At 35.1% G+C, this 24,979-nt stretch overlaps 3 protein-coding genes and 1 long non-coding RNA gene across 9 annotated transcripts; 1 reads left to right on the top strand and 3 right to left on the bottom strand.

Moving 5' to 3' along the window:
* Nucleotides 1–4,036: 4,036 nt before the first annotated feature.
* LOC144555709 (transcription factor BHLH148-like) lies at nt 4,037–5,560 on the bottom strand. The gene is made up of 3 exons (XM_078304114.1): nt 5,113–5,560; nt 4,704–4,991; nt 4,037–4,243 (listed from the first exon to the last, which is right to left on the bottom strand). The coding sequence occupies exons 1-3, from the start codon at nt 5,515–5,517 to the stop codon at nt 4,052–4,054; spliced, it is 885 nt and encodes a 294-aa protein (XP_078160240.1). The 5' UTR covers nt 5,518–5,560; the 3' UTR covers nt 4,037–4,051.
* Nucleotides 5,561–10,529: 4,969 nt separating this feature from the next.
* LOC144556022 (DNA repair protein XRCC4-like) lies at nt 10,530–13,643 on the bottom strand. Of its 4 annotated transcripts, none has more exons than XM_078304499.1 (5): nt 13,279–13,643; nt 12,398–12,526; nt 12,037–12,159; nt 11,190–11,491; nt 10,530–10,739 (listed from the first exon to the last, which is right to left on the bottom strand). In XM_078304499.1, exons 1-4 carry the CDS (start codon nt 13,567–13,569, stop codon nt 11,225–11,227), a joined length of 810 nt encoding a protein of 269 aa, XP_078160625.1. In that variant the 5' UTR covers nt 13,570–13,643; the 3' UTR covers nt 10,530–10,739; nt 11,190–11,224. The 4 variants fall into 4 exon arrangements, with proteins under 4 accessions (XP_078160625.1, XP_078160624.1, XP_078160623.1 ...); XM_078304498.1 differs by lacking the exon at nt 10,530–10,739 and adding an exon at nt 10,765–11,015; XM_078304497.1 differs by lacking the exon at nt 10,530–10,739 and adding an exon at nt 10,765–11,012.
* Nucleotides 13,644–15,644: 2,001 nt separating this feature from the next.
* Nucleotides 15,645–16,609, top strand: LOC144555416 (uncharacterized). The gene is made up of 2 exons (XR_013512042.1): nt 15,645–16,435; nt 16,468–16,609. It is a non-coding gene; the product is annotated as an uncharacterized LOC144555416 (long non-coding RNA).
* LOC144555412 (CwfJ-like family protein) lies at nt 16,498–22,648 on the bottom strand. Of its 3 annotated transcripts, XM_078303731.1 has the most exons (9): nt 22,359–22,648; nt 21,319–21,529; nt 20,729–20,880; nt 20,446–20,646; nt 19,740–20,270; nt 19,372–19,457; nt 18,657–19,011; nt 18,255–18,467; nt 16,498–16,988 (listed from the first exon to the last, which is right to left on the bottom strand). In XM_078303731.1, exons 1-9 carry the CDS (start codon nt 22,401–22,403, stop codon nt 16,662–16,664), a joined length of 2,121 nt encoding a protein of 706 aa, XP_078159857.1. In that variant the 5' UTR covers nt 22,404–22,648; the 3' UTR covers nt 16,498–16,661. The 3 variants fall into 3 exon arrangements, with proteins under 3 accessions (XP_078159857.1, XP_078159858.1, XP_078159859.1); XM_078303732.1 differs by lacking the exon at nt 22,359–22,648 and having other exon boundaries at nt 20,729–20,874; nt 21,301–21,439; XM_078303733.1 differs by lacking the exon at nt 22,359–22,648 and having other exon boundaries at nt 20,729–20,871; nt 21,301–21,427.
* Between the last annotated feature and the right edge of the window lie 2,331 nt (nt 22,649–24,979).

Genomic DNA, 24,979 nt, shown 5'->3' with positions numbered 1-24,979 from the left:
ATAATACATGTATATATAATATAATATAATACATGTATATATAATATAATATAATATATATGTTAAAATGCGTTTGCATATCAAATTTTATATCCATCATGTTGAACTGTTTGGATCGACTGTTTGGACTTTGAAAACTTTGAAAATACCGATCGTTGAATGCCTACCGTAGAACGAAAACTTAAACTGAATTTTTGAGGCACTAAACGAGGGTTCCAATATTATAAGTTTTGAAATTTTTTTACTATTTTTTAAGATGGGTAGAAAATCACTGTTTTTTGAACGGTTCAAAAACAGTGATTTTGTACCTATCTTAAAAAATAGCAAAACAATTCCAAAAAATATAAAATTTCATGTCCATGCATATTTTAGTATAAATATTTTGTTGAACGGTTCGGATCGACAATTTGGACATTGAAAACGAAAATATAAAATATGAGATATGATGAGGTATGAAAAAAATGAGGCATTGGAATCCTCCTCTATGTATATATAATATAATATATGTATATATATGTATATATAATATAATATATGTATATATATGTATATATAATATAATAGATGTATATATATATATATGAGGAGGGTTCAAATGCCTCCATTTTTTGTGCCTCCATCATGCCTCCATTTTTAAAAACTTTAATAACTCAAAATTTAAATCTTAAAATTTAAAATAAAACTGTTGGATATGAACTATATCATTTTATCTATGCACATTTAAAAAATTATGGCATTTCAACTTTGTTTTGATTGTCATCTTGAGCTTATAAAAATATATACAAATGTGGATAATTTTTAGACGTCGATTTTTCAACTTATTGATTCATATAAAAGAAAAATCAAAATGTGATAATTTTTTATGGGCATATAGAGAAAATTACATAGATCACATCTAACGGTTTTATTTTGACGTTTAAGTTTTAAACTTTGAGTTATTTAAGTTTTTAAAAATGGAGGCATGATGGAGGCACAAAAAATGGAGGCATTTGAACCCTCCTCTATATATATATGTGTATATATATCAAATTTGACATCTGCTGGTAAATCAGCAAATCTGGACTGATACAAGGATCAAACTGCAAAAGTGATTACACCAGCATGTAGATCATTCAAAAAAACGTCGTTTAGTGCCTCAAAAATTCAGTTTAAGTTTTCGTTCAACGGTGGGCATTCAATGATCGGTATTTTCAAATTATTTTCAAATCCGGCATGAAAAATGTTGATCCGGATTATTTGTAGTAGTCTTTCGAATAAATCAAATTATATAGTATTCCATCTATTTTAAAAAATATTAAATATTTGTAATACTTCAATACAAAAAATAAATAAATTATAAAAAATGAAAAAAAAAATTCGGAAGAAAAAATTTCCTAAAAAAAAAAATCCTAAAACCGCAAAAAATTATTCCGGTTTTAATATCCATTTACCAAAATTTTTTTTTTCGGAAATTGGTGTTGAAATCGAAATTTTTTTTCTGGTTTGGGTAGTTTTAGAAATAAACAAGAGGTTTGGTTATTTTTTTGGATATAAATAAAAAATTTGGCAATACCATATGTTTGTGTATATCATTTGGCTACCAATCTAGCTTTATATCTTTCTATGGTACCATCACTATTATATTTTGTTTTGTACACCCATTTGCATCCAACTGGTTTTTGTCTGTGAAGCGCTAGAGAGTCCTTGAGCTGTTGAACCAGTGCATCCCTCTGAACCAGCGAATCCTTTTTCGTTCTTCCCCTTTCTTCTTTCTTCGGTCCGATCACCGCCTCCCCCTTTCCACTTCTTCGGCCAAAGATGCGGGTGTAGAAACCAGCATCTCTCCCTTGTATGCCCCATTTTCTTGCAGTTATCACATTTCTTGTTACTGTTTGGCTGTTGGTTCTTGCCCTTGTGCAAGTTAGGGTTTTGATTCTTGGTGAACGCGCCAAACACTTGGCCCTCTGGTTGGTCGCCGGATTGAGTATCAGTGTTCATGGCGCTTCTCCTTGATTCTTCTTGTTCTAGGGTTGCAACAATGGATTCAAGAGGGGGAAGGTTGGTTCCAAAGAGGATTTGGGTTCATACTTGTTCATAGCTCGGGTCCAGGTTTGCCAAAAACTGAAAGGTTCTATCTTGGTTTTTTCTTTCTCTGATTTTTTCTGGATCTATGGTATTTAGTTGGTGGATGTCTAATTCATCTCATTTTGCTTTCATTGCCCCAAAATATTGTGTGATTGATCTCTGATTCTGTTTAATTTGAGTAGTATCGTGTTTGATTTGAAAAATATGGGCAAAATTGTTTTGTTTACCGTACATTTTCTGGATCTCGGTCCACAGCTTTGCTGAGGTTTCGGCACCAATCATGAAAAGTTCGCTGATTTGGGGCTCCATGGAGTTTAGGAGCCATGACATTATCAGGTTGTCATGAATCTCCCATTCTGCTAGATTTGTTGCTGGTTTTTTCTTGTCGCCTGTGATGTGCCCGTATTTGCCTTTGCCTTTGAGAGAAACTGTTGCCCCTTTGGACCATAACTGGTAATTTTTACCTTTGAGTAGCATGGGAGTTAGCTTCAGGGAGGTATTGGCATCAATCATGGTTGATACTTCTTTGGTTGCTGATTCTGTCATGATTGCTCTGTTGTTGTTATTGGTTTGTTGTTGCGGAATATTGTTCTGTACCGATTACTGGTACAGATTTTGTGGCTATGATACCATGAAGATTTTTGAAATGAAGAATGAATTATATAAATTGTTCTGATTTTACAATGCATATCATGCCTCTTTATAATTGAGGAGAGGTCATGTAGCCGTTGCCTAGTTGCCTAAATTACAATTCCTCTAACTGTTGCCTACTTGCCGAAATTACAATTTCTGAATATGCAAATACTCAAATCTTGCTAGGTACTATATTTAGCTTGACAGCTATTGCATGATGCTAGATTGATTTTGTTCTTTAAAATGCCTATGATGATTCTCTGAGGCAAATCTTCTATTTCTCAACAGAAGGAAATGGTGGGGTGACTAGTTCTGACCAAATATGTTTACTCGTTTTAGAAACAGAAATTTTGAGGGAGATCTAGAGTGGAAAAAACGTGTTGTGTCGTGATTTTGGTCTCGTGCCGTACTATGCCATGATCAAGTTAATTTTTCACTTGACGTGTCTTGATCAAAATGACAAGGGGTGGTCACGACACACGATGGTCACGCTACATGAGTCACGCCGTGCCTAAACGTGCTGTGACCATTTAATCATAAATTTATGTTAGTTTCTTCAAGATTCACCATTCTATTTGATCAAGATCTAACGATTCTAATTACACGTGACTCGCATGACCACGTGTCGTGCCATGCCTAAATCTTTCGTGTGATGTGGTGTTCTGTGTTAAATTTTCTAAAAATGGTCAGGGCACGTAACCGACACACATATCGTGTAGTTCTGTACCATAACCATGCCATTCTGTGACAGAGCCAGCTCCGCCGTGCCATTTTTCCTACTCTAGGGAGAGCTAGAAAACGAGAGGGGAACTATCTTTAAATACTTAACAATGTTACTCTAGACCTACTTAATTTTTTTTAGTACTTACACTGTACAAATGGAGTGTATTGAAGTTTCATATATATTTTATTTTTCCTTTTTGAAGTAGGAAGCTACAAACACTAAAATATGCAAAAGTTTATAAATAAGCTGTGCACTTCATCTTATTTCCTAAAATTTAATTACTCTATCCTACTTTATCATTCTGTACACCTTGTCCACTGTCTGGTATGTACCAAAACCTGGTGATATCTCCATATACACTTCCTCCAACAAATCTCCATGAAGGAATACATTTTTCACATCAAACTAGTGTAGTTTTCATCCATCATTCGCTGCAAGAGATATCAGTGTCCTGACTGTGCTCATCTTCGCCAGTGGTGCAAAGGTCTTGTCATAATCGATGTCATAAGTCTAACTATAACCTTCTGCCACCAGTCGTCCCTTGTATCACTCAACCTTTCCGTCTGAATTTTGCTTTACTATGAAGATCCACTTGCACCCCAACAACCTTCTTTCTTGCTGGTAGTGGCACTATCTCCTATGCCTTTTTTCTGTCGAGTGCTCCAAATTCTTCATGCATGGCAGTCTTTCACTTTGAAAAACATTTCCCATGTGGGAATTGTGAGACCAGGTGTTGTTTCTAGGAAAGAGGGAATGAGAGTCTCTTTCTATGCCAGCATTCAATGCTTCTTCTATCTCTCTCTCTACTTCACAAGCCGCCATCTATAAAAAAAAAAAAACAAACAAAAGAAAATGATTAGATAATCTTCTTCATTTGATCATGATTTAAATTTTTTGACTTGATGATTAAAAACCACACATTTTGGGTTTATGAAGGTCAAAGTTAAAGGCAGATACTAAAATAATAAATTCTTTTGGTATCTAAAAGTGAATCTTTTTATGTGGCCAATTGTGATTTAATTTGACCAGAATCAACTTAAACCAAATTATACCAATAAGCTCCATTTGACGACTAACTATATAATAAAATTAAAATTTCTTTTAGGAAACGCATGGAAAATTTTCAAATTATTGTTCCTTGTATGCCTTCACATCGAATATGTTTTTTAAAAAAGAAGAAGTGAAATTCGTTTGATTAAAAATATAAAAGTACATCAACCTAGAGTTCATTAAAGATGCAAGAAGAGGATAAATAAGTTGTTGATTACACACACACACGCACCTTCGTTTGAATGGTCATGGTGGTCGACAAACCGCTGTGCGAAAGATCGGACCTGATTGCTTTCGCCTTCACATCAATGTTTTTCAAGCGTCGAAGCGCAGCAATCATGGAATCCAGACCTGAGTCGGGATTTGCTACCTCGAATTTGACCTTGATCCCATCGGTGCAGCCATCAATGCCGAGTATCTTCGCCTTTAGCTCTTCGTTTTTTCGTTGCAATTCATCCTTTACTCCTTTTAGTTCGCAAATGTATATTGCGGCGGATTGCACAATCGAGTTCTTATCTCCCTATCAAAATTAAAAATAAAAAGAAATCCAACAATTAATTGAATGTAATTCATCAATCAAGTTTTTTTTTTTTGGGGGGGGGGGGGGGGGGGGTATAATCTAGAATTAATCAAGAACTCACCTTTGATCTGCATGAGAGAGTATCATACAAATCAGCATAGCTCTGACTTAGTTTCTCTCTCCTCTGTCTCTCTCTAATCATATGCCTAAACCCGCAGCTCGACTCGGCCGCTTGACTCTCCTTCCTATCTTTCTTCATGTTTCTCAACATTGCAATAACACGTATATGTATATTATTTCCGCATGTATTGCTCGAAACCGGTTGAACACCCCCGCTCGGTCTGACATAGTTCTCAAATGCACTATGAGGAACCACATGAGGCGGCTCAACTGGGTCGGGTAAGAATTCAAACCCGGTTAGATCGAAATTCACCTCCGGAGAAAGCGACCACATAGGCATCGGTGTCATTTCTCCGGCAAAGATATCGTCTTGGAAGGAGAAAGAACTGGAGGGGTCCATTAACATCTTTGTATCTCTCTTAATTGCCTCAGTCTCAATTCCTTTTCTTCTCTCTATGTAAGAGGTTGTATGTATAAATGATCGCATCCAATTTATAGTTTGTTTTGGTGACGCAATAATAATATAATAATTAACGAGTATTCCGTGAACGGTCAAAATTTCAAGATAATGAAAGAAAACACATGTTTTAAATGGGTGAGTTATTTTAAATTTTAACATGTTTTAAGTGGGCAAATTCTCCGAGACCGAGTGTTCTACGGTCCACGATACATCGGATATATATAATACGCGTTACGTCGCAATAGCAACGGGTAAATTAATCTGGGCCGTTAGATCCGACCAGGTCAAGCGATCTAAGGCGTCAGATGCCATCAAAAAGGACCCACCCGGATATATATAGAAGCTGCCTGGAAGGTGCAATATACATATTATATTACAAACAAAGAGATTTGAACTCTTATCTTATATATATATAACATATTATAATATGTAATTTGAATATTTGATAGGTGGCTTTTATATAATAAAGTAGCTAGCTATATAAGACGCGACGAGACTAAGACTTTCTTATTAGGTCCGTTCTTTGGTCAATGGAAACTGGAGATGTGCATTATTTCTTGACCATATCGTTTCTGTCAATTCAATCTATGAAGTGGGCACAAATAAAGAACAAGCCTCTGTACGTAATTTTATTTTAAGCAAACAAACAAAGCACTTAATTCTTTTATTGGATGATCTGTACGTAGGTCCTAAAAAGAGACTTTTTTCAAGCTGATTTAATTTCCCAAAAAGAGAAAAATAAAAAACACTAAAGATGTAGATGTGTGTGTGTGTGTGTCTGGTTTAATTCTTTGACTGGAGATTCAGGTCAGTGATATAATTTTTGAGGCAATTATGACTGAGACTGATAAGCAGACCATACAATGTTCAAATGAAAACACACAAATGAAAGCAACTAAGAACAGGAATCCGTATCACCCCAGGTACCAAAAAAGATACGGTAATGTACGAAAAGATAAGCAAACAGATCCAGCAAGTGTTCTTCTTATGGTACCTTAATTAATCCTTGTGTTGCTGTAATTGTGATAACCATAGTGACAAATGAATTATTTGGTTTGGTTCGGTGAGGATAAAAATTCGTGATTCGGAAATAATTTGGGTATAATTCAGAAATTATTCGAACCAAATATCTCAGTCCTACAAGGAAGCAAAATATATATATATAGGAAAAATTTGGAAAAAATATGTGAATAATTTGTAAAATTCAGAAAAAATTTGTAAAATTTGTGAATTATTCTCGAATAATTCGACGTTTAGTTCGACATTACAAAAAAAATGAATTATTCACGAATCTTGTGACTATAGTGATAACTGATACTGAGACGTAGCAGTTCAAAGTTCAAACAGCGGTTCTAGACTTCTAGCCTTCTAGGTAACATATAACAGAAGTCATATCACCTAAAGTAACTCAAAATTTGAGTTTGGAAAAATGAAATAGTGAAAGAATGGAGGAAAAATGAAATTTGGAATAGATTTATATTTCGTACAATTTTCATGGAATAGGAATAGAGGGGATCAAAGTGTAAAAAGTAGGAATTTGATTTTAAAAATTCAAAACCGATTCTACTTTATTTCTCAATTCCACAATTCCACTTCTCTTCTTGTTCGAGGGGAATAGATCCTCTAATCCTCTTTTTCATGCTTGCCGAACAAATCCTTTGATATTTATTTTCTCAAATGATGTTCTGATAAAACAGAGACAGAATTCTCAGGGCCGGTCCTGAAGATTTTGAGGCCCGGGGCGGGAAATTTTTTTGCATCTTTTATGTACATTTTTTTAATATGTCAATAGATCATACAAAATAGGGGGACATAAAACCAATATCTCTCAAAGTTTTTTTTTATTTTCAGACATATTTGTTGTTTATTGATTTATCTCATCTTCATTTTTCTCATTTTAGTTTTCAGATATATTATTTTTTATTTCTTCATGCATTTCACTTTTAACTTGGTTTTCCAAATACTCATTTTGTATTTCAATTTTTTTCCAAAGCTTTTGAATATAACTTTTTTGATGTTTTTTTTTCTTCCTCTCTTTTTTTGTTTATTTTTTTGCTACCTAATGCATATTTTAAGGAAATATTGTTTTAAATTAAAAATAAAACAAAGTAATAGAAGGATAAAACCTGAAGCAGATGACTAGATGCATCGCTGAGCTGCCGGTAGTCAAATCCAGAGGCTGCGATCGACACCTCGTCTCACCTAGTCTGTATTGATGTGTCACTGTGTCGGCCTCACTCTAACCAGATGCCGTCTCCGCCTCGCACTCACTATCACAGAACAAAATTATGACTCGTTAGAAGATCTAAGTTTTTTAATTTCTTTCTTCCTCAATCTATCGTTTGTTGATTTACATAGAAGAAACCGTTTTTTAATTTATTTCTTAGAAACGACAGACTAGATTTCTAATTTCTCTCAATCCCTGGATTCCTCGTTTTCTAATTTTTTTTTAATTTCCCTCAATCTCTCCTAATTTCTTTCTTAGAAACGGCAAACTAGGTTTTTGAATATTTTTTCTTCCTTCTCGTTTGTCGTTTTACAGAGAAAAATGGCTTTTTTTTTGTTTGGACCCTGTTGAATGTGAACCGTTGGGCCCTGTTGAATGTTATTTGATTCTCAATTCCCTCAATCGCTTGACGTGGGATCTCTGTATCAGGTTTAATGAAGGACCAATCTTCATGGGCCAGCGACATGAACAACAATTGTTTGGGCCCTGTTGGTTTTTAACATATATAATTTTTTTGGGGGCCCTTTTGGTTGTTGGGGCCCAGGGCCATCGCCCTGGTAGCCCTGGGTTAGGGCCGGGCCTGAGAATTCTGTTGTCATGAAGTTTTTAACTTTTTGAATAGGTCGTCTGAGTAACATTGTTAAGTATATAGTATTACTGTTTCAAATCCTCTCCAAAGTTTAAAGAATTTATATTATACTAAGGACGTAATTGGATAATTGCATGTATCATGAATACAAACAAAGAAGAACACTTGCTTTTCTCAATAAATGATTATCCTCCATCTTGACACAAGGCCATTCGTTTAATGAATATTCATTGAAAGCTTGAAACCACTTGACATATCTGGAACCCTATGTTACTCCGATACTTCAGTTTAGGCGCCGTACCCGTATCGGATACGTATCGGATACCGATACGCGTCCGATACGGCCACGATACGTATCCGATATGCCAGCTGGCGTATCGGCTGACGTGGCGTATCCTTACTCAGTCGATACGGTCTCCGATACTCCGTTGACACGTCTGGATACGGCTGAATACGGCCATCAGCGCCCATGAACCGCGCCCGTACCCGTGAACCGCGACCCCGCAGCCGTGAGCCGCGACTTCGACCCTGTGCACCGCGCAAACACCGCCCAGAGGAAATTGAGTTTTTTCTCTGCGGGTAGCGGGATTCGATCTTGGGAAGGCTCATCCTGCGCAAAACACTTTACCACTCCACCAAAATTTGTTTCATGTTATATCTGAGTAACTATAATACTTAACGTATTCTTATAAATTATAGCTTCATTTAGCAAATTAGATTTTTGTAATATATTCACTTATTAATTAGACTTTTGTGGTTCTTTAAATAATTAGATCAAATGTAATATATAAATTAATAAAAAATAATATATATATAATAGACGTATCGTATCCTAGATATTTGAAAATTACCGTATCGTATCCGATACGATACCCGTATCCGTATCCATGCAACATAGCTGGAACCTCAACAGGTGATAGAGGCACAATTGTTGTAGCTCTTTGCTTTTCTTTCCGTACATTTCCGTATATTTTTGGTACCTTCTGTTCTTAGTTGCTTTCATTTGTGTGTTTTCATTTAGAGCATTGTATGGTGTACTTATCAGTCTCAATCACAATTGCCTCAAAATTTATATCACTGACCTGAATCTCCAGTCAAAGAATTAAACCATATATATATCCACATCTTTTTTTCTCTTTTTGGGAAAATCAGCTTGAAAAAAATACTTCCCAAGCTGACAAAAAAAGATTAGAGGATATATATATATTTTACTCTAGCGACCTATTCAATTTTTTTTAGTATTTGACACTATACAAATGGAGTGTGTTGAAGTTTCATATATATATATATGGAAAATGCTAATATGCTACACGTAGCATAAAGGGCCTCCGTGCAATAGCTCAATATTTGAGTTTTCAAAATCCTAACGTTCGATCCGAACCGTTCAACGTGATCTATATATGAATATGTACTTGCAAACCAAATTTATATATATATAGAGAGAGAGAGATATATATATATATATATAGAGAGAGAGAGAGAGGTTGACTACTCTACTTTCATAAGCATATGAGGGTATATGCTTATAAGTCATTTTTTCGTTTTCAAAATCCAAAAAGTCGATCTGAACCGTTAGATGTGATCTCTATATTGAAATGTACTTGGAGACCAAATTTTATATTTTTCTGAATTTTTTTTACTATTAATTAAGCCACTTTGAAAATCGCTGATCCAACGGTGGCTTAACAAAACAGTAAAATCAAAAGCCACCGTTAGATCAGCGATTTTCAAAGTGGTTTAATAAATAAAAATTTAGAAAAATGTAAACTTTGGTCTCCAAACACATTTCAATATAGAGATCACATCTAACGATTCAAATTGACCTTTTGAATTTTGAAAACAAAAAAATGACTTATAAACAGATACCCTCATATGCTTATGGAAGTAGAGTAGCCAACCCCTCTCTCTATATATATATTCTCCTTTTTAAAGCAGGAAGCTACAAACACTAAAATATGCAAAAGATTAGAAATAAGCTGTGCACTTTACTCTATCTTATTTCCTAAAAATTTAATTATACAAGTTTCTAGACTACATGTTTCTCAAAAAAATAAAAAAGCAGCTTCCAAACCAAGTGATGGATTGAAATCTATTCAGGTTTTTGTTTCAAAAGTTTTTTGCTGTTGATGTTGAGATCACAAGGCACAAGACTATCACTGAAAGAAATCTCGAATATTAACATGAGAAATACACTTGTCCCAAACATATACAAAATTGTTGATTATAAATTTATAATAGTTACAACTAACAAGAAATCACCATGTTGTCCAGGTTTGAAGCTCATGACCAACCTTCTAATTTTGAAAACACCACCAAACTTCGAAACTTTTTGCTATCCACCATCCACCAACTCTTTCATCAAGTAGTACCAAAAAAAAAAAAAAAGAACCCCGGTCTATGGAAACCACATTCAGGATATAATTGCACATGTAGTATTCTGAAACTAAACAGTTACCAGCAAAACTTGAGAGAAGACTAAAGTGTATTTTACTTGAACAATTTAAAACAAAAGCAACGTTCCTGAGCTATCTCAAGAGAAAACAATTTCACCGTTTGTTAAATATTAAAAAGAGTGTCGAGGTGGCCGTTTTGACTAAATTCAAACTGATTGCATGGTGCAAGTTCCTGCTAAAATGGGCAGTCAAAACTCAAAACTGATAATATGAAACTAAAGGACTATATAATATTTTTGAACAATTCAGGGACCTAATTGATCGCCTGAAAGAGTGCTGGAAAATTTTAAAGTTCAGGGGTGTCATTGCAGAAAGTGAAAGTCTGAGAGATCAAATTCAAGCAGATTACCCATATATTGCAGGGCAATCACTCTCGTAGCTTGCTTAAGAGCGTGCTTTTTTACGACCGCGCCCATGTGAGGTGGCACCTTTTCTTGATGTTACTGCATCACTCGTTTCTTCTTTTTCTTCGGGATCTATTTGCATAGCCTCTTCATCAGTGCCTTCGTATAGCTCTGTGTTTTCACTGGACCTGTCGAGATCCTCTTCTTCTTCGGCCTTAACTGGAGATTTGCCTTTGGACTCTATCTTGGCAATTCGGTCTCTTAAATCTCTTAGCTTGGATTTCTTCGAGTTCAGTACTGCCACAAACTAACAAGTAGAGAGCGATAAGTATATATATATATATTTTTATTTTATTTTTTTGCCATACCCAACATCTTGTACTGTATCCTAACACTAAAATTAGTGGAGGAAAATCATGACATGACGCGACTAACATGCCGTGACCACGTTTAATTATCACGTCATGAGAATAATCACTTTTTTTTTAGATTTTAAGTTAGTTCATAGAAAGAAAAAAAAATGTTAACAAATAAGAAAATATTGCAAAACAATTAAAAAAACAAAGAAACAATGTTGTAAAAATCAGTAACCTGACACGCCTGACATGTCATTTTCGATCGAAGGGAGACACATCACGCGACATGCGAGTCACATCATGTGACGTACCTGTGACATGCTATGACGGAACCGGTCACAGCGTGACTAATTTCCTATACTAACAAAAATTTCACCATCTAAACAAGGTCTACAAGTTCTTCAATTGTTCAAGAATACACAATTGTATTTTTTTTTAAATGTGAATTTAGAAAGAATGTACAAGACAAAGATGCACTCAGGTATAGCAGGATTACCTTGGAATAAACGGCAGATTCAAACTCGGTCTTTTCACTCTGAAATCTCTCACTTTGCTGTAAGCATCTCTCTGCTTCTTGCTTTAATTTTTCAAATGCTTGGGTTTTTCTCACAACTTCGTCCTGTGTAATTAAATCAAAGGAAGAATAAATTTGCAAAATTTGGAGAGCATGCTTCTAGTTTAGCTATGTTTCTCTTGGCATGTATGCAAAACCTTTTTATGTGTCCCAAAATAAAAAAATAAAAAAAAGCCTTACAATATACAAGAGAAGCATCTCATACGTATGCTACATAGAGGTATATTTGAATGAAAATTGAAAATGCCACCAAATATGGAAAAGGAAAAAGAGAAAGCCATACACTCAATCTTATATTTGCATCCAAGAGAAAATCCAATACTTCGGCCGTGGTTTTCTTTTTGTTTGGTGAAGGTTGCAACTTCCAGCGCCATTCCAATTTAGTCCCTTTTCTTTCAAATGTCCATGAGAGCTACAACAATGTTAAGTTATTGAAATAAGAAGAAAAACAAATATTCAAGACCTCTATCTCAATATATATAAATATCAGAAAAGAAAAATACTTCCTCTTTATGCATAGTAGAAAGCAAATTTCAGCCTGAATTAATTAATTTAGCCTCAATTAAGCCCCAAATAAGCATTCTCTGCACAATTATGCCTAAACTTTATCCAATCTTGCAGCAATTTGAGCCAAATATATTTCTATTTTCTATAGTTAGTAGTGTAATTAGGGGTGTTCAAACGGTTCGGTTTGTTCGGTTTTCAACCGAACCGAACAATTTCGGTTTTAAATGGATCGGTTCGGTTTAGACTTTCAAAACCGATTTAACCGAACCAACTGAATTATATTGGTTCTAGTATGGTTTATATTTCGTTTGGTTCAATCATTGCTTCATTTCTTTCATTTTCGTTAAATTTTTTAGAACATCTACATATTTTGTATGGAATTGAACAACTTATGTATGAACATGTGTAATTTTCGTTAATAATAAAATCAATAGGTTTACTTAGGTTTGAACCGAATAAACCGAAATTTATTTTGGTTTATTCGGTTCGGTTCTTAATCGGTTTATAAGTTTAATAGTTTCAGTTTTATTTTTGAAAACCTAAGAAAAATTTGGTTTGATTATTTTAGTTCTGTTTCAACCGAACCGACCGTTTGAACACCCCTAAGTGCAATTGAGCACAAAACCTACTTGAAATTATTAAAGGAAAATAGCAAACCCTTCTCTGGCCATTGCCAGCATCTTCAAAGGAGTAGTTCGAGCCAGGCTGCTGTAGGCCAAGGTATCTCTCAACGAGATCGAGGTATTCACTGACAGGTTGGTCCCACTGCTCAGCACGGAGCTTCACCTCTCCGTCCGACGCATGACAGAACCAGGCGTCCTGTCCATCGGTCAAAGCAAGGGAGAACTTCGTGGGATACCACGTGGCCTTCACGAAGATGGTTCCCGTTTCTTCCTTCGGATCTTCTACAGCTAGCTCTACCTTTGCACAACTGTGGCGCACTGCCATGGCAGAGAAAGAGAGAGAGAGAGAGAGAGGCGGTGGCGCTGACTAGGCGATCTCGTTTCTTTTTTTGAACCCCGGATGTTTTGTGAAGTCCGGATCCTTTAAAGTAACGCAAATTTTAAGTTTATCTTCTGACAGTCCGATCACAATTCGGGCCGAAAGGTGTAGTGCACGGGGTCCCTTAATATTCGTGCAGAGGAGATTTGACGGTCCAGATCTAAACTAAAAATTTGAGTTAACTCAGGTGCATTGTTGTAAATAACGGTATGCGGTTTTCGGACGGATAGAGCACCGCCAAGCAATTAATCAGGAATAATCAGAAAAAATCGGCCATAATCGAAAATAATCAACCGATTAATCAAAAAAATACATTACAATTTGATCACTCAACGACTAATCGAACAAAAGTTTTTTACAACACTGCTCAAGTAATTTGATTCCTGTTTTTGAGAGTCCGTGTCCCCTTAGGTACCTGAGGTACAATCTAACAAAACGGACGATCCACATTAATCTCATCTGGGCCAAATTCGATCCGATACCCGAAGTTAAGAACTATAGGGTCTGTTTTGAGATTCGTGTGATGTAAAAAGAACGGTTCAGATTTGACACTTGTACCTCAGGTACTGATACGGATTCTGTTTTGGGTCGGGTTTAGACGATGTATATTATAGAGCCCAATATAGGCCTGATTTGACAAGTGCTAGGTTTATTAATAAATTAGGACAGAGGCAAGGATGGGCTTTTTAAGGCCTGTCTAAAAATTGAGAACTAGAAAAGCCCAACGCAAGCCCGAAATTCAGATATAATATATTCCAAAATTATTCTTCAAAGAAAGAAAAGCGATAGAATGCCACATTGCTTTGTAAGATTTAAAGCGAATATATATACAACTATTCATATTCAATAAAATAGTCAGCCTTAACGATTGCTTTTACAAGTTACAACACTGGTATCTGATGATGGTGCTCTGCTTTTGCTTTTTTACCAGAATAAAATTGTATAAAACATCTTATCATTTCCAAATGGATTTTAAATTGCTCAAGAAATGAGTACATAACATGGCTATAAAATATAAATGATATATTTTTTTTCCCAAATTAAGTAAATGGATGAACAAATAGAAAAAAATAACAATGTTATATACCAAATAGAAAAAAATAAATAATCACACCATGAACTAGGTTATTGGTAAATGAAGCTTGGAATAATTTTGGAATAAGAACAGTTGGAACATATTCTCTGAAATTTCAACAACAAAAAAGGAAGGTACGCTTGCTTGCGATGGCAATGATACCAGCATATCAGTAAAATGTGGCAATGCTTTAGTCTTTACTGCATTTAAAGGAGAGATTGGGGTGGCAAGATAGATTTTGAGATTTTGTTTTGCTTTCTTCTGAAGCTTGGAATAACAAGTGTTTTTGCCATTTGGTAAGGTTCTCTCTTCTCTTTTGTCAAGTGGAGAGCAAAAGAGAAGCCCCTTTTTCTTCATAGGATATATCCCCTCTCATTATGTCATAGTGTAAAGAATATATCTCAATACCCAAATCTTAATCATAGCTAAGAATATGTCATCATATTTTTCGTTGTTGCGATATCATAATTGTCGTTTCGACTTTAATTTTAAGCGGTAGGGAGAAAAGGAATAAGAATTCTGCACTGAGAAAAATTAAAAATACTGGTTCTATTCTTATCAGAAAAATATACAAAAGAATATTAATAGTAAAAAAAATATACAAATTTATGTTGGTGGCAGCATAAAAAAGATTTTCCAATAATCAACTGATAAGTGCCAGGCTAAGATTCTAGAGCAAGGGTTGACTACAAAACAAATAGTATTTTATTTAAAGTAAATGCATAGATTAGTGAATAAAGGTGGAAATCATCTAGGTGTTCAGAATAGTTAATTAATACCTTAATTAGGTATCTACTTTAAGCACTAGCTTTGACTATCCAAAACCTATATACTATAAACATGAGGTTACATATAACCCTCAAATGGGAGACACCTCCAAAGAGCTTTTCCCATGCTTATAACTTGAAGCAATGAAGCCCACAAACACAACACACACACACACACATACACACACACAAAGGTGAACTACTGTTAGTACTCGATCAGTGCCTTCTCATTTCATGTGCTTTATGCATGACACAACTAGCTAGCTAGCGTACCTTTTCATGATTGCTGAGGAGTGTGAAGTCTGGTTCGAACCCGTTTGATTGCGCCTGACATGAATGAGTTCGGACCAGGCTTCATTCCCCTTGTCTCATGAAATACTTAAAGTCTTCCTACACCTTCAAAATGCATCTCTGCTTGGCTCTAGTAAGTGTATAATTTTTGTATAATTTTCTCAAATAATTAGAGAATATGCATGGTCTCTCACTAAGGCTTCACCATTGGAGAAGGTAAGTTTTATATGCTATCAAATCATGGTTTTTTATTTCCCACACTAATCCTTCAGTCCAAAGTTTTTAAGCAGAAAGCTACATCAATTTGGCGTCCTTTTGGCGCAGTTTATCATGATTCTAATAATAAATTTTAAATTATGTTGGCATAACTCTATAAAAGTTATCGAAAAATGCAATCAAATTGTGCTTTTTTTTCTATCAGGAACATAAAAATTCTTTCCAAGAACAAACGAACCTCACCTCCAACCCCTACCCCAATGCAAAATTCAGCACCAGGTTCTGTTCTACTGGTCTGTAACAGCTTATCATTTGCAAAGCAATCAGATCTCCATATATAATGTATTATCATTTTCTAACTGAGGTTTTGAGGATGCAAATGTCATTATGAGAGGAGTTCGCATTTTTTTTTTCTTCCTTTTTTCGTTTGAGAGCTTTCAACAACAGGAACATCTCACAACTGGTATTAATAATAGATTTAACCAGTAACAGCAGATACAACCAGGTGGGCATAGAGCTTATCTCTTTCAAAAATGATTTATTAATTTGGTCAGAAGGGTAATCCCAGAAACTTTTTTAAGATTAACAAAATATTGATCTAGGAAATATCATATCTTACAAATATATATATATAAAAGAGGATTACAATTAAACTTCTCCAAAATAACAACAGGATCACCATATAAAAACTAATCAAGCTGCCGAGTCCAATCGAACGGCTCCCAGTCTTTTGCAAAACTCGCCACAGCCTGTTTTTGTTTCTCGACAGTTTCATATTGTCTCTTGCGGTGCATGTCCTCCTCTGGCAACTGCAGCATGCCGCGTATAACATTGAGGCCAAAACCGCTACTGAAGTTAGCCTCATCATCGATGACATGGACAAACCCACGATCCATGCCAAACTCCACATGAAAGTACGCAAAGTTGGCTGGGATGACCTGGCGCAGGTTACCAGTTGTTGGTATCAGTTTCTTTGCGTCGTGCTGGGCCCACTCATCCTCTGCTTCATCAATTGCCTATAATAAAATAATATAATGATTTTTTAATCTTCCATTGGAAATCTGCTAGTATTCTAATTTTGTAATAATAGCTTGAAGATTTTGTGTACGTACTATAGTCCAGATAATTTTCACATGATATATCTGTATACAACCTTAACAATTTGTGAAACAAAACCAGGTGATGTTGGGGTGATAATTAGAGCAGGGATATTACGGGGTCTCAGTGAATAAATGAATGCTGACATGGAGAAATATATTAACTTTGCAAGAAGCAGACAACCTTTCAAAATATCTTGTACTCCTTGTAATTTATGTCCATTAAAATACATGGACTTAACAGTATCCTTGTGCATGCACTCAAAGAATAGATGTCAGATACCCCCACCCCAAAAGCACACACAATTTGAAGAAAAATAAAATTGATAATATTCTAGTGAGTTTGGCTCTGGTACTATTCAAGCACATAATGGTCAGGAATATCGATCAATATCTCCATTTTTTGAAAGTCCAAACAATAAAGCTGCACTGTTCAACATGATCTCCACATAAAATGTACTTGTAGATCAAATTTTACATTTTTACAATTATTTTACTATCTTTATAGTTAGGTAGAAAATCACTTGATCTAAAAATTCTAGACCATTCAGAAGTAGTGATTTTCTACCTATCTAAAAAAATAGTAAAAAAATTATAAAAAATGTAAAATTTAGTCTGCATTTATTTTCATATGGAGGTCACATTGAACAGTGCAGATTGACAATTTGGACTTTGGGAACGAAAATATTGATCCATAGTACAGACCAATCTGCGCTATACATAGTACCATAGCCTCGCTCATATTCGATTTTTTTTTATTATTTAGAGAAGGTCAAATCGGTTCAAATGGAAGAAGCAACCCGTGGAGTGAAATTTGGAAAAACATCACCACCATATCAATGATACGGTGGAAGATGGAAGGCCTCTTTTCCAAATTTCATTGAAGCATACAAATAAATGAGGCCTTCCATCTTCCTCCGTATCATTGATATGGTCGGGATGTTTTTCCAAATTTCACTCCAAAGATTGCTTCTTCCATTTGAACTGATTTGACCTTTTCTAAATAAAAAAAATCCCTCATATTCTAGTCCTTTTTACTAAAATTTGTAGGAAAGCATGACTTCTGTTTTCCATTTACCACATTTTAAAGAGAGAAGCAACATAATTCTGCTCATTAAGGTGTGTAAATATAACATTTTCAACCGTGTAGGCACAGAAAATGAATCAAAAGGTGAAGAAATTAACCTTTTTGAAGTACATAGGAGCAGTATTGGAGAGATGAGAAGGAATTGGGATGCACTCGATCAGACAGTGTCTTCGCTGCTTTGACAGGCCAATCACAGTCTCTAGAAACACCACATCCTTTTCTTGTTTTGCAAACATCCTCACGAGACATTTTTTGAAGTTGCGTATCTCCTCCCATATGTTGTTGTCTACGTTTCTCGTTGCTGCTTCATGCTGTTTTTTTTAAAAGAAAGAAACAATAAAAAAAGGGCTTTTAATTGAAGTAATTAATTTTGGCCAGAATTTGGCATCTAAGACTCAATTAACAGTAAGAAATTGGAAACCAGAACATCAAGAAATAAAAAATAGTAGCATGATACCAGAGTCCATGATGGCAGGTACACAAGTTTTGACCAAACTAACCTGCAATGGAAGGATGATGCAGTGCCCGGATACAGCGGGCTGCCACTGGGGTAGCATCAGATACGTAAAATTCGCAATTGATACCACAAGGTGCTTTGGCCGAGAAGGGTTCTCAAAGCAAAAGATGCATCGCTCTTTCTGAGTCATCATTGGCCTTCTCATTATGCCCCTCCTTTCTGCCGCCTCCCCTTCGTCGCCCCTCCTTTTTCCCTTTTTCTTGCTAGGGGCAACTCCATCATAATCGTATTCATCCTCAATGCTTCCTGCAGTGCTGTATTTTTTGTTTTGCATTATACCTCTTGCAAGGTGCATGTCTGAGTCGTCTTCCCTTCTTTTCTTTTCTCCTGGTAGAACCCTTGTACACAAGAGGAAAATTAAGTTAGACGAGATAAACATTGAAAGAGAAATTCTAAAGCTCATTCGCTTTCAATTTTTTGTATATCAGACTTCTCTGACATTTTCATAAAAAGGTGGATAGAACAACCAAAAGAAAACTTACCTTTGGATACAATATTTAACTTGAATAGAAAGACCAAACAGAATTAAAAAAACTAAAAGAAACAGACAAAATAGCAAATGCTACGTGTCCTGTTGCGCCAAAAAGCAACAGATACACACATTAATAAAATCTCCAAGCATTTTTATCAGAATGTAGAACTGAATTGAATATGAAGAACTGAATATTCATAATACTAAATTTTGTCGGCACACTTACCGGGCTGACTGTCCTTGAGATATTTCTCTGGGCACTACAGAATTAGCATGAGATTCTGTTTTCCCTGCCATCACTTCTATTTGTTTCTGGAAAATAAAAATCACAGAACTAATGATTCTTTTCAAATACCACCCTATATTGAATGTACTTTCAGCCAAGTAAATTACTTAAGGTACCCCTTAATCATAAGCTAAACAAAAGGCTTTAAATGCCATCACTCAATGTAAGGCCAAATATGGTCCCCAACAAAAAAAAAAATCCATCACAAAACTAAGAACTGGATCCCAAATAATTCAAAACCAATATTGGCTGCAAATGTTCTATTTGAAATGCAATAATTTACCAAGCATAATAACAGAGATACTCACAGATAGTTTATCAGCTTCTTCGTGCTTCCCCTTCAATCGTAGCTTTAGAACCTCAGCTGCAATTTGATTTGCACTCATCCCTTCTACACGAGGATCCAAAGCAGGTAACTCGTTTTGCTTCTCTTCACTGTCATCTCCGCTTGCATGGGACCCACCAGACACCTCAGTTACATTAGACTCCATACTTCTAATCTTCTCCAGAAAACTACCATCATTGTTGAACTTATTGATCTCAGCTATGGCTTCAGACACAAGCACTTTATTCTCAGATGACAATTTACTGTTATGCCCCTTATCCCTTCTCCAGCTCAAGTTGCTCTCCTGTCGGGGTCGTCTCATTTCAGACTGCCTAGAGGAAACATCTCGCAAGTAGTCTCGCCTTTCGTGCTTCTTGGACACTTCATCGGGGTTTTCAGATTGGCCCGCTCTCCTCCCTCGGATTGCGCGTAAGTGTGCATGAGAAGGAGCAGCCCGGGCGTTTGCAACTGATGCTGCTAGGTCACCTATAGAGCTCCACCTCTCTCCGACAACCTACATAAAATACAAACACCTTTCAAAATCTCCAACAGAATAATGAGTAAAAGTTCTAATTACTGTACTAACCAGGCACAAACTGTGTAAAATTAAGGTACTTAGATTTGTATTTCTACATACCAGCACTCATATTTCTACTTAACCAAGCATGTAAAAGACATATGATATATACCTCCTCAAGTTTGCGTCCTTCACGGACCGCTTGCTCTTTTGCACGCTTCAATGCTTTCAGTCTCCAACTTGCACCCCCATCTCCAACTGCCAGTGGTGCGACGAATGTGTCACCTTCCCGAGACGATTTCTCTTCTTCAGGGTAGCCACTCCCATTATCTTTCAGATAAGGATTCAGCTCCCTTGGATTTGACCTATTTACCTATTAGCAAAAATAAAAAATCTTGAAAATTGCCTATTTAAACTCGCATATCAAAATTACAAAATTTATCATGAAAAATTACCTCTTCACCCTTAGGTTCCTCTTCTTTCTTCTCCTCATTAAGTGGATTGTTCTCTCTTTTGCTTGCCGCCTTGAGCATCCATTCCAAACCCATCTCTTTTCTCACTACATCATTGCTAGTCTTCTCCGACAAATCCTTCCCTTCTTCTTCATCTTGGCCAATCAACAAATTAGACACATTAGCAATGAAATTACAGATTCCCCAATTAGATTCAATTTCTTAGAAGAAATCCACGGAGTACTATCTTCTTCTTTTTTGACAAAAGTGGGTAACCCCCACCGATTTCTTATTGAAATTAAAAGAGTTTCAGACCATGTACCAAGCCCTACAGTTATTACAATCAGCTACGCATAAGCAAAAGTTCAACCGACTAATTAAGCCCTAAAGTCATCAACCAACTAAGCCTATTACAACTACTTTTTTGTAAAAAAACAGCAACAGTTCAACACATCACAAAATTACAAACTTTATCATCAAACAAATGTCAGAAATACTAGATTTTGATTTCCAAAACAGAACTGAACTAAGCGCTAACTACATATCCAGTAGATCTTCAAAAGAAAAAAAATTACAAGTTCCAAAAATCATACCAGAGTCATCAGAAGAATGCTTCCTTTTCTTCCTCTTGTCCCTCTTATCTCTTCCCCTTCTTCTCTTGGATATCTTCTCTTCTTCATCACTACTGCTAGATTCCTCATCTGAGCTGTACCTCTTCTTACCTCTCCTCTTCTCTTTCTTTCTCTTCAGATCCTTCTTCCTCTTATCATCTGATCCATCCGAGTCAGAATCAGCACTTCCTCCCTGTTCCAGTTCAAACAATCCATTAAAATGAAATAAACCAAATTACCAGTACTTATACCGTTATTTCTCTGTCTGATTCACTTCATAATTGGTTAATAATGTTTCACCAAATCACCCAATTCAACCGGATAAAAGAGGGAAACAAGTAGAATTGGTTAGGTTTTGTTAACCAAATTAGCAGTACTTATACCTTTATTTCTCTGTCTGATTCTCTTCATAATTGGTTAATAATGTTTACCAAATCACCCAATTCAACCAGATAAAAGAGGGAAACAAGTATAATTGGTTGGGTTTTGTTAACCAAAATTACCAGTACTTATACCTTTATTTCTCTGTCTGATTCTCTTCATAATTGGTTAATAATGTTTCACCAAATCACCCAATTCAACCAGATAAAAGAGGGAAACAAGTATAATTGGTTAGGTTTTGTTAACCAAATTAGCAGTACTTATACCTTTATTTCTCTGTCTGATTCTCTTCATAATTGATTAATAATGTTTACCAAATCACCCAATTCAACCAGATAAAAGAGGGAAACAAGTATAATTGGTTGGGTTTTGTTAACCAAAATTACCAGTACTTATACCTTTATTTCTCTGTCTGATTCTCTTCATAATTGGTTGATAATGTTTCACCAAATCACCCAATTCAACCAGATAAAAGAGGGAAACAAGTATAATTGGTTAGGTTTTGTTAACCAAATTACCAGTACTTATACCTTTATTTCTCTGTCTGATTCTCTTCGTTATTGGTTAATAATATTTGACCAAATCACCCAATTCAACCAAATAAAAGAGGGAAACAAGTAGAATTGGTTAGGTTTTGTTACCTTTTGAAGCCTATCTCTCGGAACGAACTTGATTCCAGAGAGCATGGTAATGAGGTCGACGGGGTTCGAAAACCAGAGAGAACAGCCGACGTCGAGTTCAGATAGCGAAGAAACAGGAGAAAAGAGAGGACGGTCAGGTCAGGTCAGGTCTCAGGTGTCGGGAAAGAACCGGACTTGGCGCAGAGAATGCAAATTTATTTTGATCATATTGTCCGGATTTTGATCGGACGGTCTGTATACAAACTCAAACGCTGAGGTAATGCAGAGAATTCAGATTCTGTCTAACTCTTCGGTAACACGACTACATGAGGGGAGATTCCGACATTTTTAAAAATACTCATTTTATAAAATATTTTAATAAAAATAATCAGAATTGAGCTGAATTTATAAAAATATCTAAACTATGAAATTTTTTCGCGGCTTGAAATTTTAATTGCAAACCGTGAAAAATTTCCAAGATTTGGATTTATTTCTTTTTTTAATTCCAAACTCTTATCACTACATTTTTATATTCAAACTCTTATCACTTATTACATGCATGGAGCCAATGGCTTGAATGCCACGGTTTTTTTTTTCTTTATATATAGTTTTGCATTTTTACAATTTAGACATTCATATTATTCAATATCATAAATAAGTCCAAATAAATTTTATATAAATAAATAAGATTATCGGGTATTACAAAAATGGTAAAAATCGCAGGAGAGATTATTGCCAGAGATCATAGAACATATTGTGCTCTTCTGAATTTGGGTATATGCGAATTTCCAACAAGGTTTGATAACTAATTAACTGTGCCCAAGAGGTGCATCTTTGATCAGTAGCGCTGATCTAAAATAAATTATTTCAAACTCCTCTTGGGCACAGTTATTCTAAAATAAATAAATTATTCTAAAATAATTTATTTTAGACCAGCGATGCTGATCAAAGATGCACCTTTTGGGCACAGTTAATTAGTTATCCAACCTTGATGGAAATTTGCATATACCCAAATTCAGAAGAGCACAATATGTTCTATGATCTTTGACAATAATCTCTGCTGCAATTTGTACTATTTTTGTAATACCCGATAATCTTATTTATTTATATGAAATTTATTTGGACTCATTTATGATATTGAATAATATGAATGTCTAAATTGTAAAAATGCAAAACTATATATAAAGAAAAAAACCGTGGCATTCAAGCCATGTGGCTCCATGCATGTAATAAGTGATAAGAGTTTGAATATAAAAATGCAGTGATAAGAGTTTGGAATTAAAAAAAAAGAAACTCAAACCGTTGAAATTTTTCACGGTTTGGAATTAAAATTCTAAGCTGTGGAAAAATTCCACAGTTTGGGTATTTTTATAAATTTAGCTCAATTATGGTTATTTTTATTAAAATATTTTATAAAATAGATATTTTTAAAAATGTCGGGGGAGATTAGTAAAGAAAAATTGTCACGGAACATGATTAAAATATCATGACTACATATGGTAACTAAAATTCTATATTCATCACATGATTAAAATTATAAAATAATTATATTCTGTGTACTTACACTGTAATCACACTTAATTTTTTTTTTCTGATTTTAAGTTAGTTTACAGAAAAATAAGAAAATATGTAAAATAAATTTAAATAAAGAAATTATTCTGAAAAAAAGTAATCACGTAGCACCATATGACAGAGTCAGTTTGCGTGACATACCAGTGTTGTAAAAAAAGACCGTTTAGGCCAATTAGTTGTTGGCATTGATCAAACTATTATGAATTTTTTTTTACTAATCGATCAATTATTTTCAATTATGATCGATTAATTACTTAGCGGTACCCTGTTCGTCCGACGAATACATACCGTTATTTATAACACTGTGATATACCTTGACATTAATTTTTAACTAAAAAGAAACACATCATATGACATACAAATTATGTAGCTTGATTAATATGAGTGTGTGCTAAGAGCATCTTCATCATATTTCTCCTTCTTATTAAGGAGCTTAATGTCTAGATTCTGCAAGGGTCCTGATTTACTGATTATTTTTTGGAGGATGCTCAGCCCTTGAATTTCCAGATCACACATAGATGAATTTTTCAAATTATGCGCTTCAACACTTAAGCATGCACTGGTCGCGCCGCATATGATCCCAGCACCCGTAGACCGCACGCCGCACCCGTGGACCGCGCCTCTGAACAACGCACGGCGCCTGCGAACCAAGCCTGTGCACCGCGCACCCTTTTTTCTGCTGAAAGCGGGATTCAAACCCAGTTGGGTTCTGTTGATGCCAAAATTCTTATCACTACACTAGAGTTCACATGTGTTATCTTGTAGATAAATATAGTATTTAACTATTTTTCTCTACAAATTTGATTTAAATTATAATTATATAAATATCATATATAAAATAATAAAATATATATATATATATATATATATATATATATATATAGGATTTGGCTAATATGCTATGGGTAGCTAAGAGGTCTCCTGTGCTACGGCTCAATATTCGACTTTTCAAAATTCTAACGGTCGATCCGAACCGTTCATCTTGTTCTTCATATTAATATGTGTTTGGAGACCAAATTTTACATTTTTTGGAAATTTTTTACTATTTTTTTAGATTTATTGAATATCGC

This window comes from Carex rostrata, chromosome 6 (genome assembly GCF_964058835.1).
Source record: "Carex rostrata chromosome 6, lpCarRost1.2, whole genome shotgun sequence".
Classification (NCBI taxonomy): domain Eukaryota; kingdom Viridiplantae; phylum Streptophyta; class Magnoliopsida; order Poales; family Cyperaceae; genus Carex; species Carex rostrata.
This window is presented reverse-complemented; position numbering and strand designations above follow the sequence as displayed.

Excerpts from the sequence above, each read along its gene's own strand:
- LOC144555709 (XM_078304114.1), bottom strand. The coding sequence starts at position 5,517 with ATGTTAATGGACCCCTCCAGTTCTTTCTCCTTCCAAGACGATATCTTT. Across the intron at positions 4,992-5,112 it reads CTCTCTCATGCAGATCAAAG|GGAGATAAGAACTCGATTGT; the intron begins GTGAGTTCTTGA and ends TAATTTTGATAG. Across the intron at positions 4,244-4,703 it reads CCATGACCATTCAAACGAAG|ATGGCGGCTTGTGAAGTAGA; the intron begins GTGCGTGTGTGT and ends TTTTTTTTATAG.
- LOC144556022 (XM_078304499.1), bottom strand. The coding sequence starts at position 13,569 with ATGGCAGTGCGCCACAGTTGTGCAAAGGTAGAGCTAGCTGTAGAAGAT. Across the intron at positions 12,527-13,278 it reads CTGGCAATGGCCAGAGAAGG|CTCTCATGGACATTTGAAAG; the intron begins GTTTGCTATTTT and ends ACATTGTTGTAG. Across the intron at positions 11,492-12,036 it reads AATCTGCCGTTTATTCCAAG|TTTGTGGCAGTACTGAACTC; the intron begins GTAATCCTGCTA and ends TCTACTTGTTAG.
- LOC144555412 (XM_078303731.1), bottom strand. The coding sequence starts at position 22,403 with ATGCTCTCTGGAATCAAGTTCGTTCCGAGAGATAGGCTTCAAAAG. Across the intron at positions 19,458-19,739 it reads AAGAAGCTGATAAACTATCT|AAACAAATAGAAGTGATGGC; the intron begins GTGAGTATCTCT and ends TTTATTTTCCAG. Across the intron at positions 18,468-18,656 it reads GCATCATCCTTCCATTGCAG|CATGAAGCAGCAACGAGAAA; the intron begins GTTAGTTTGGTC and ends TAAAAAAAACAG.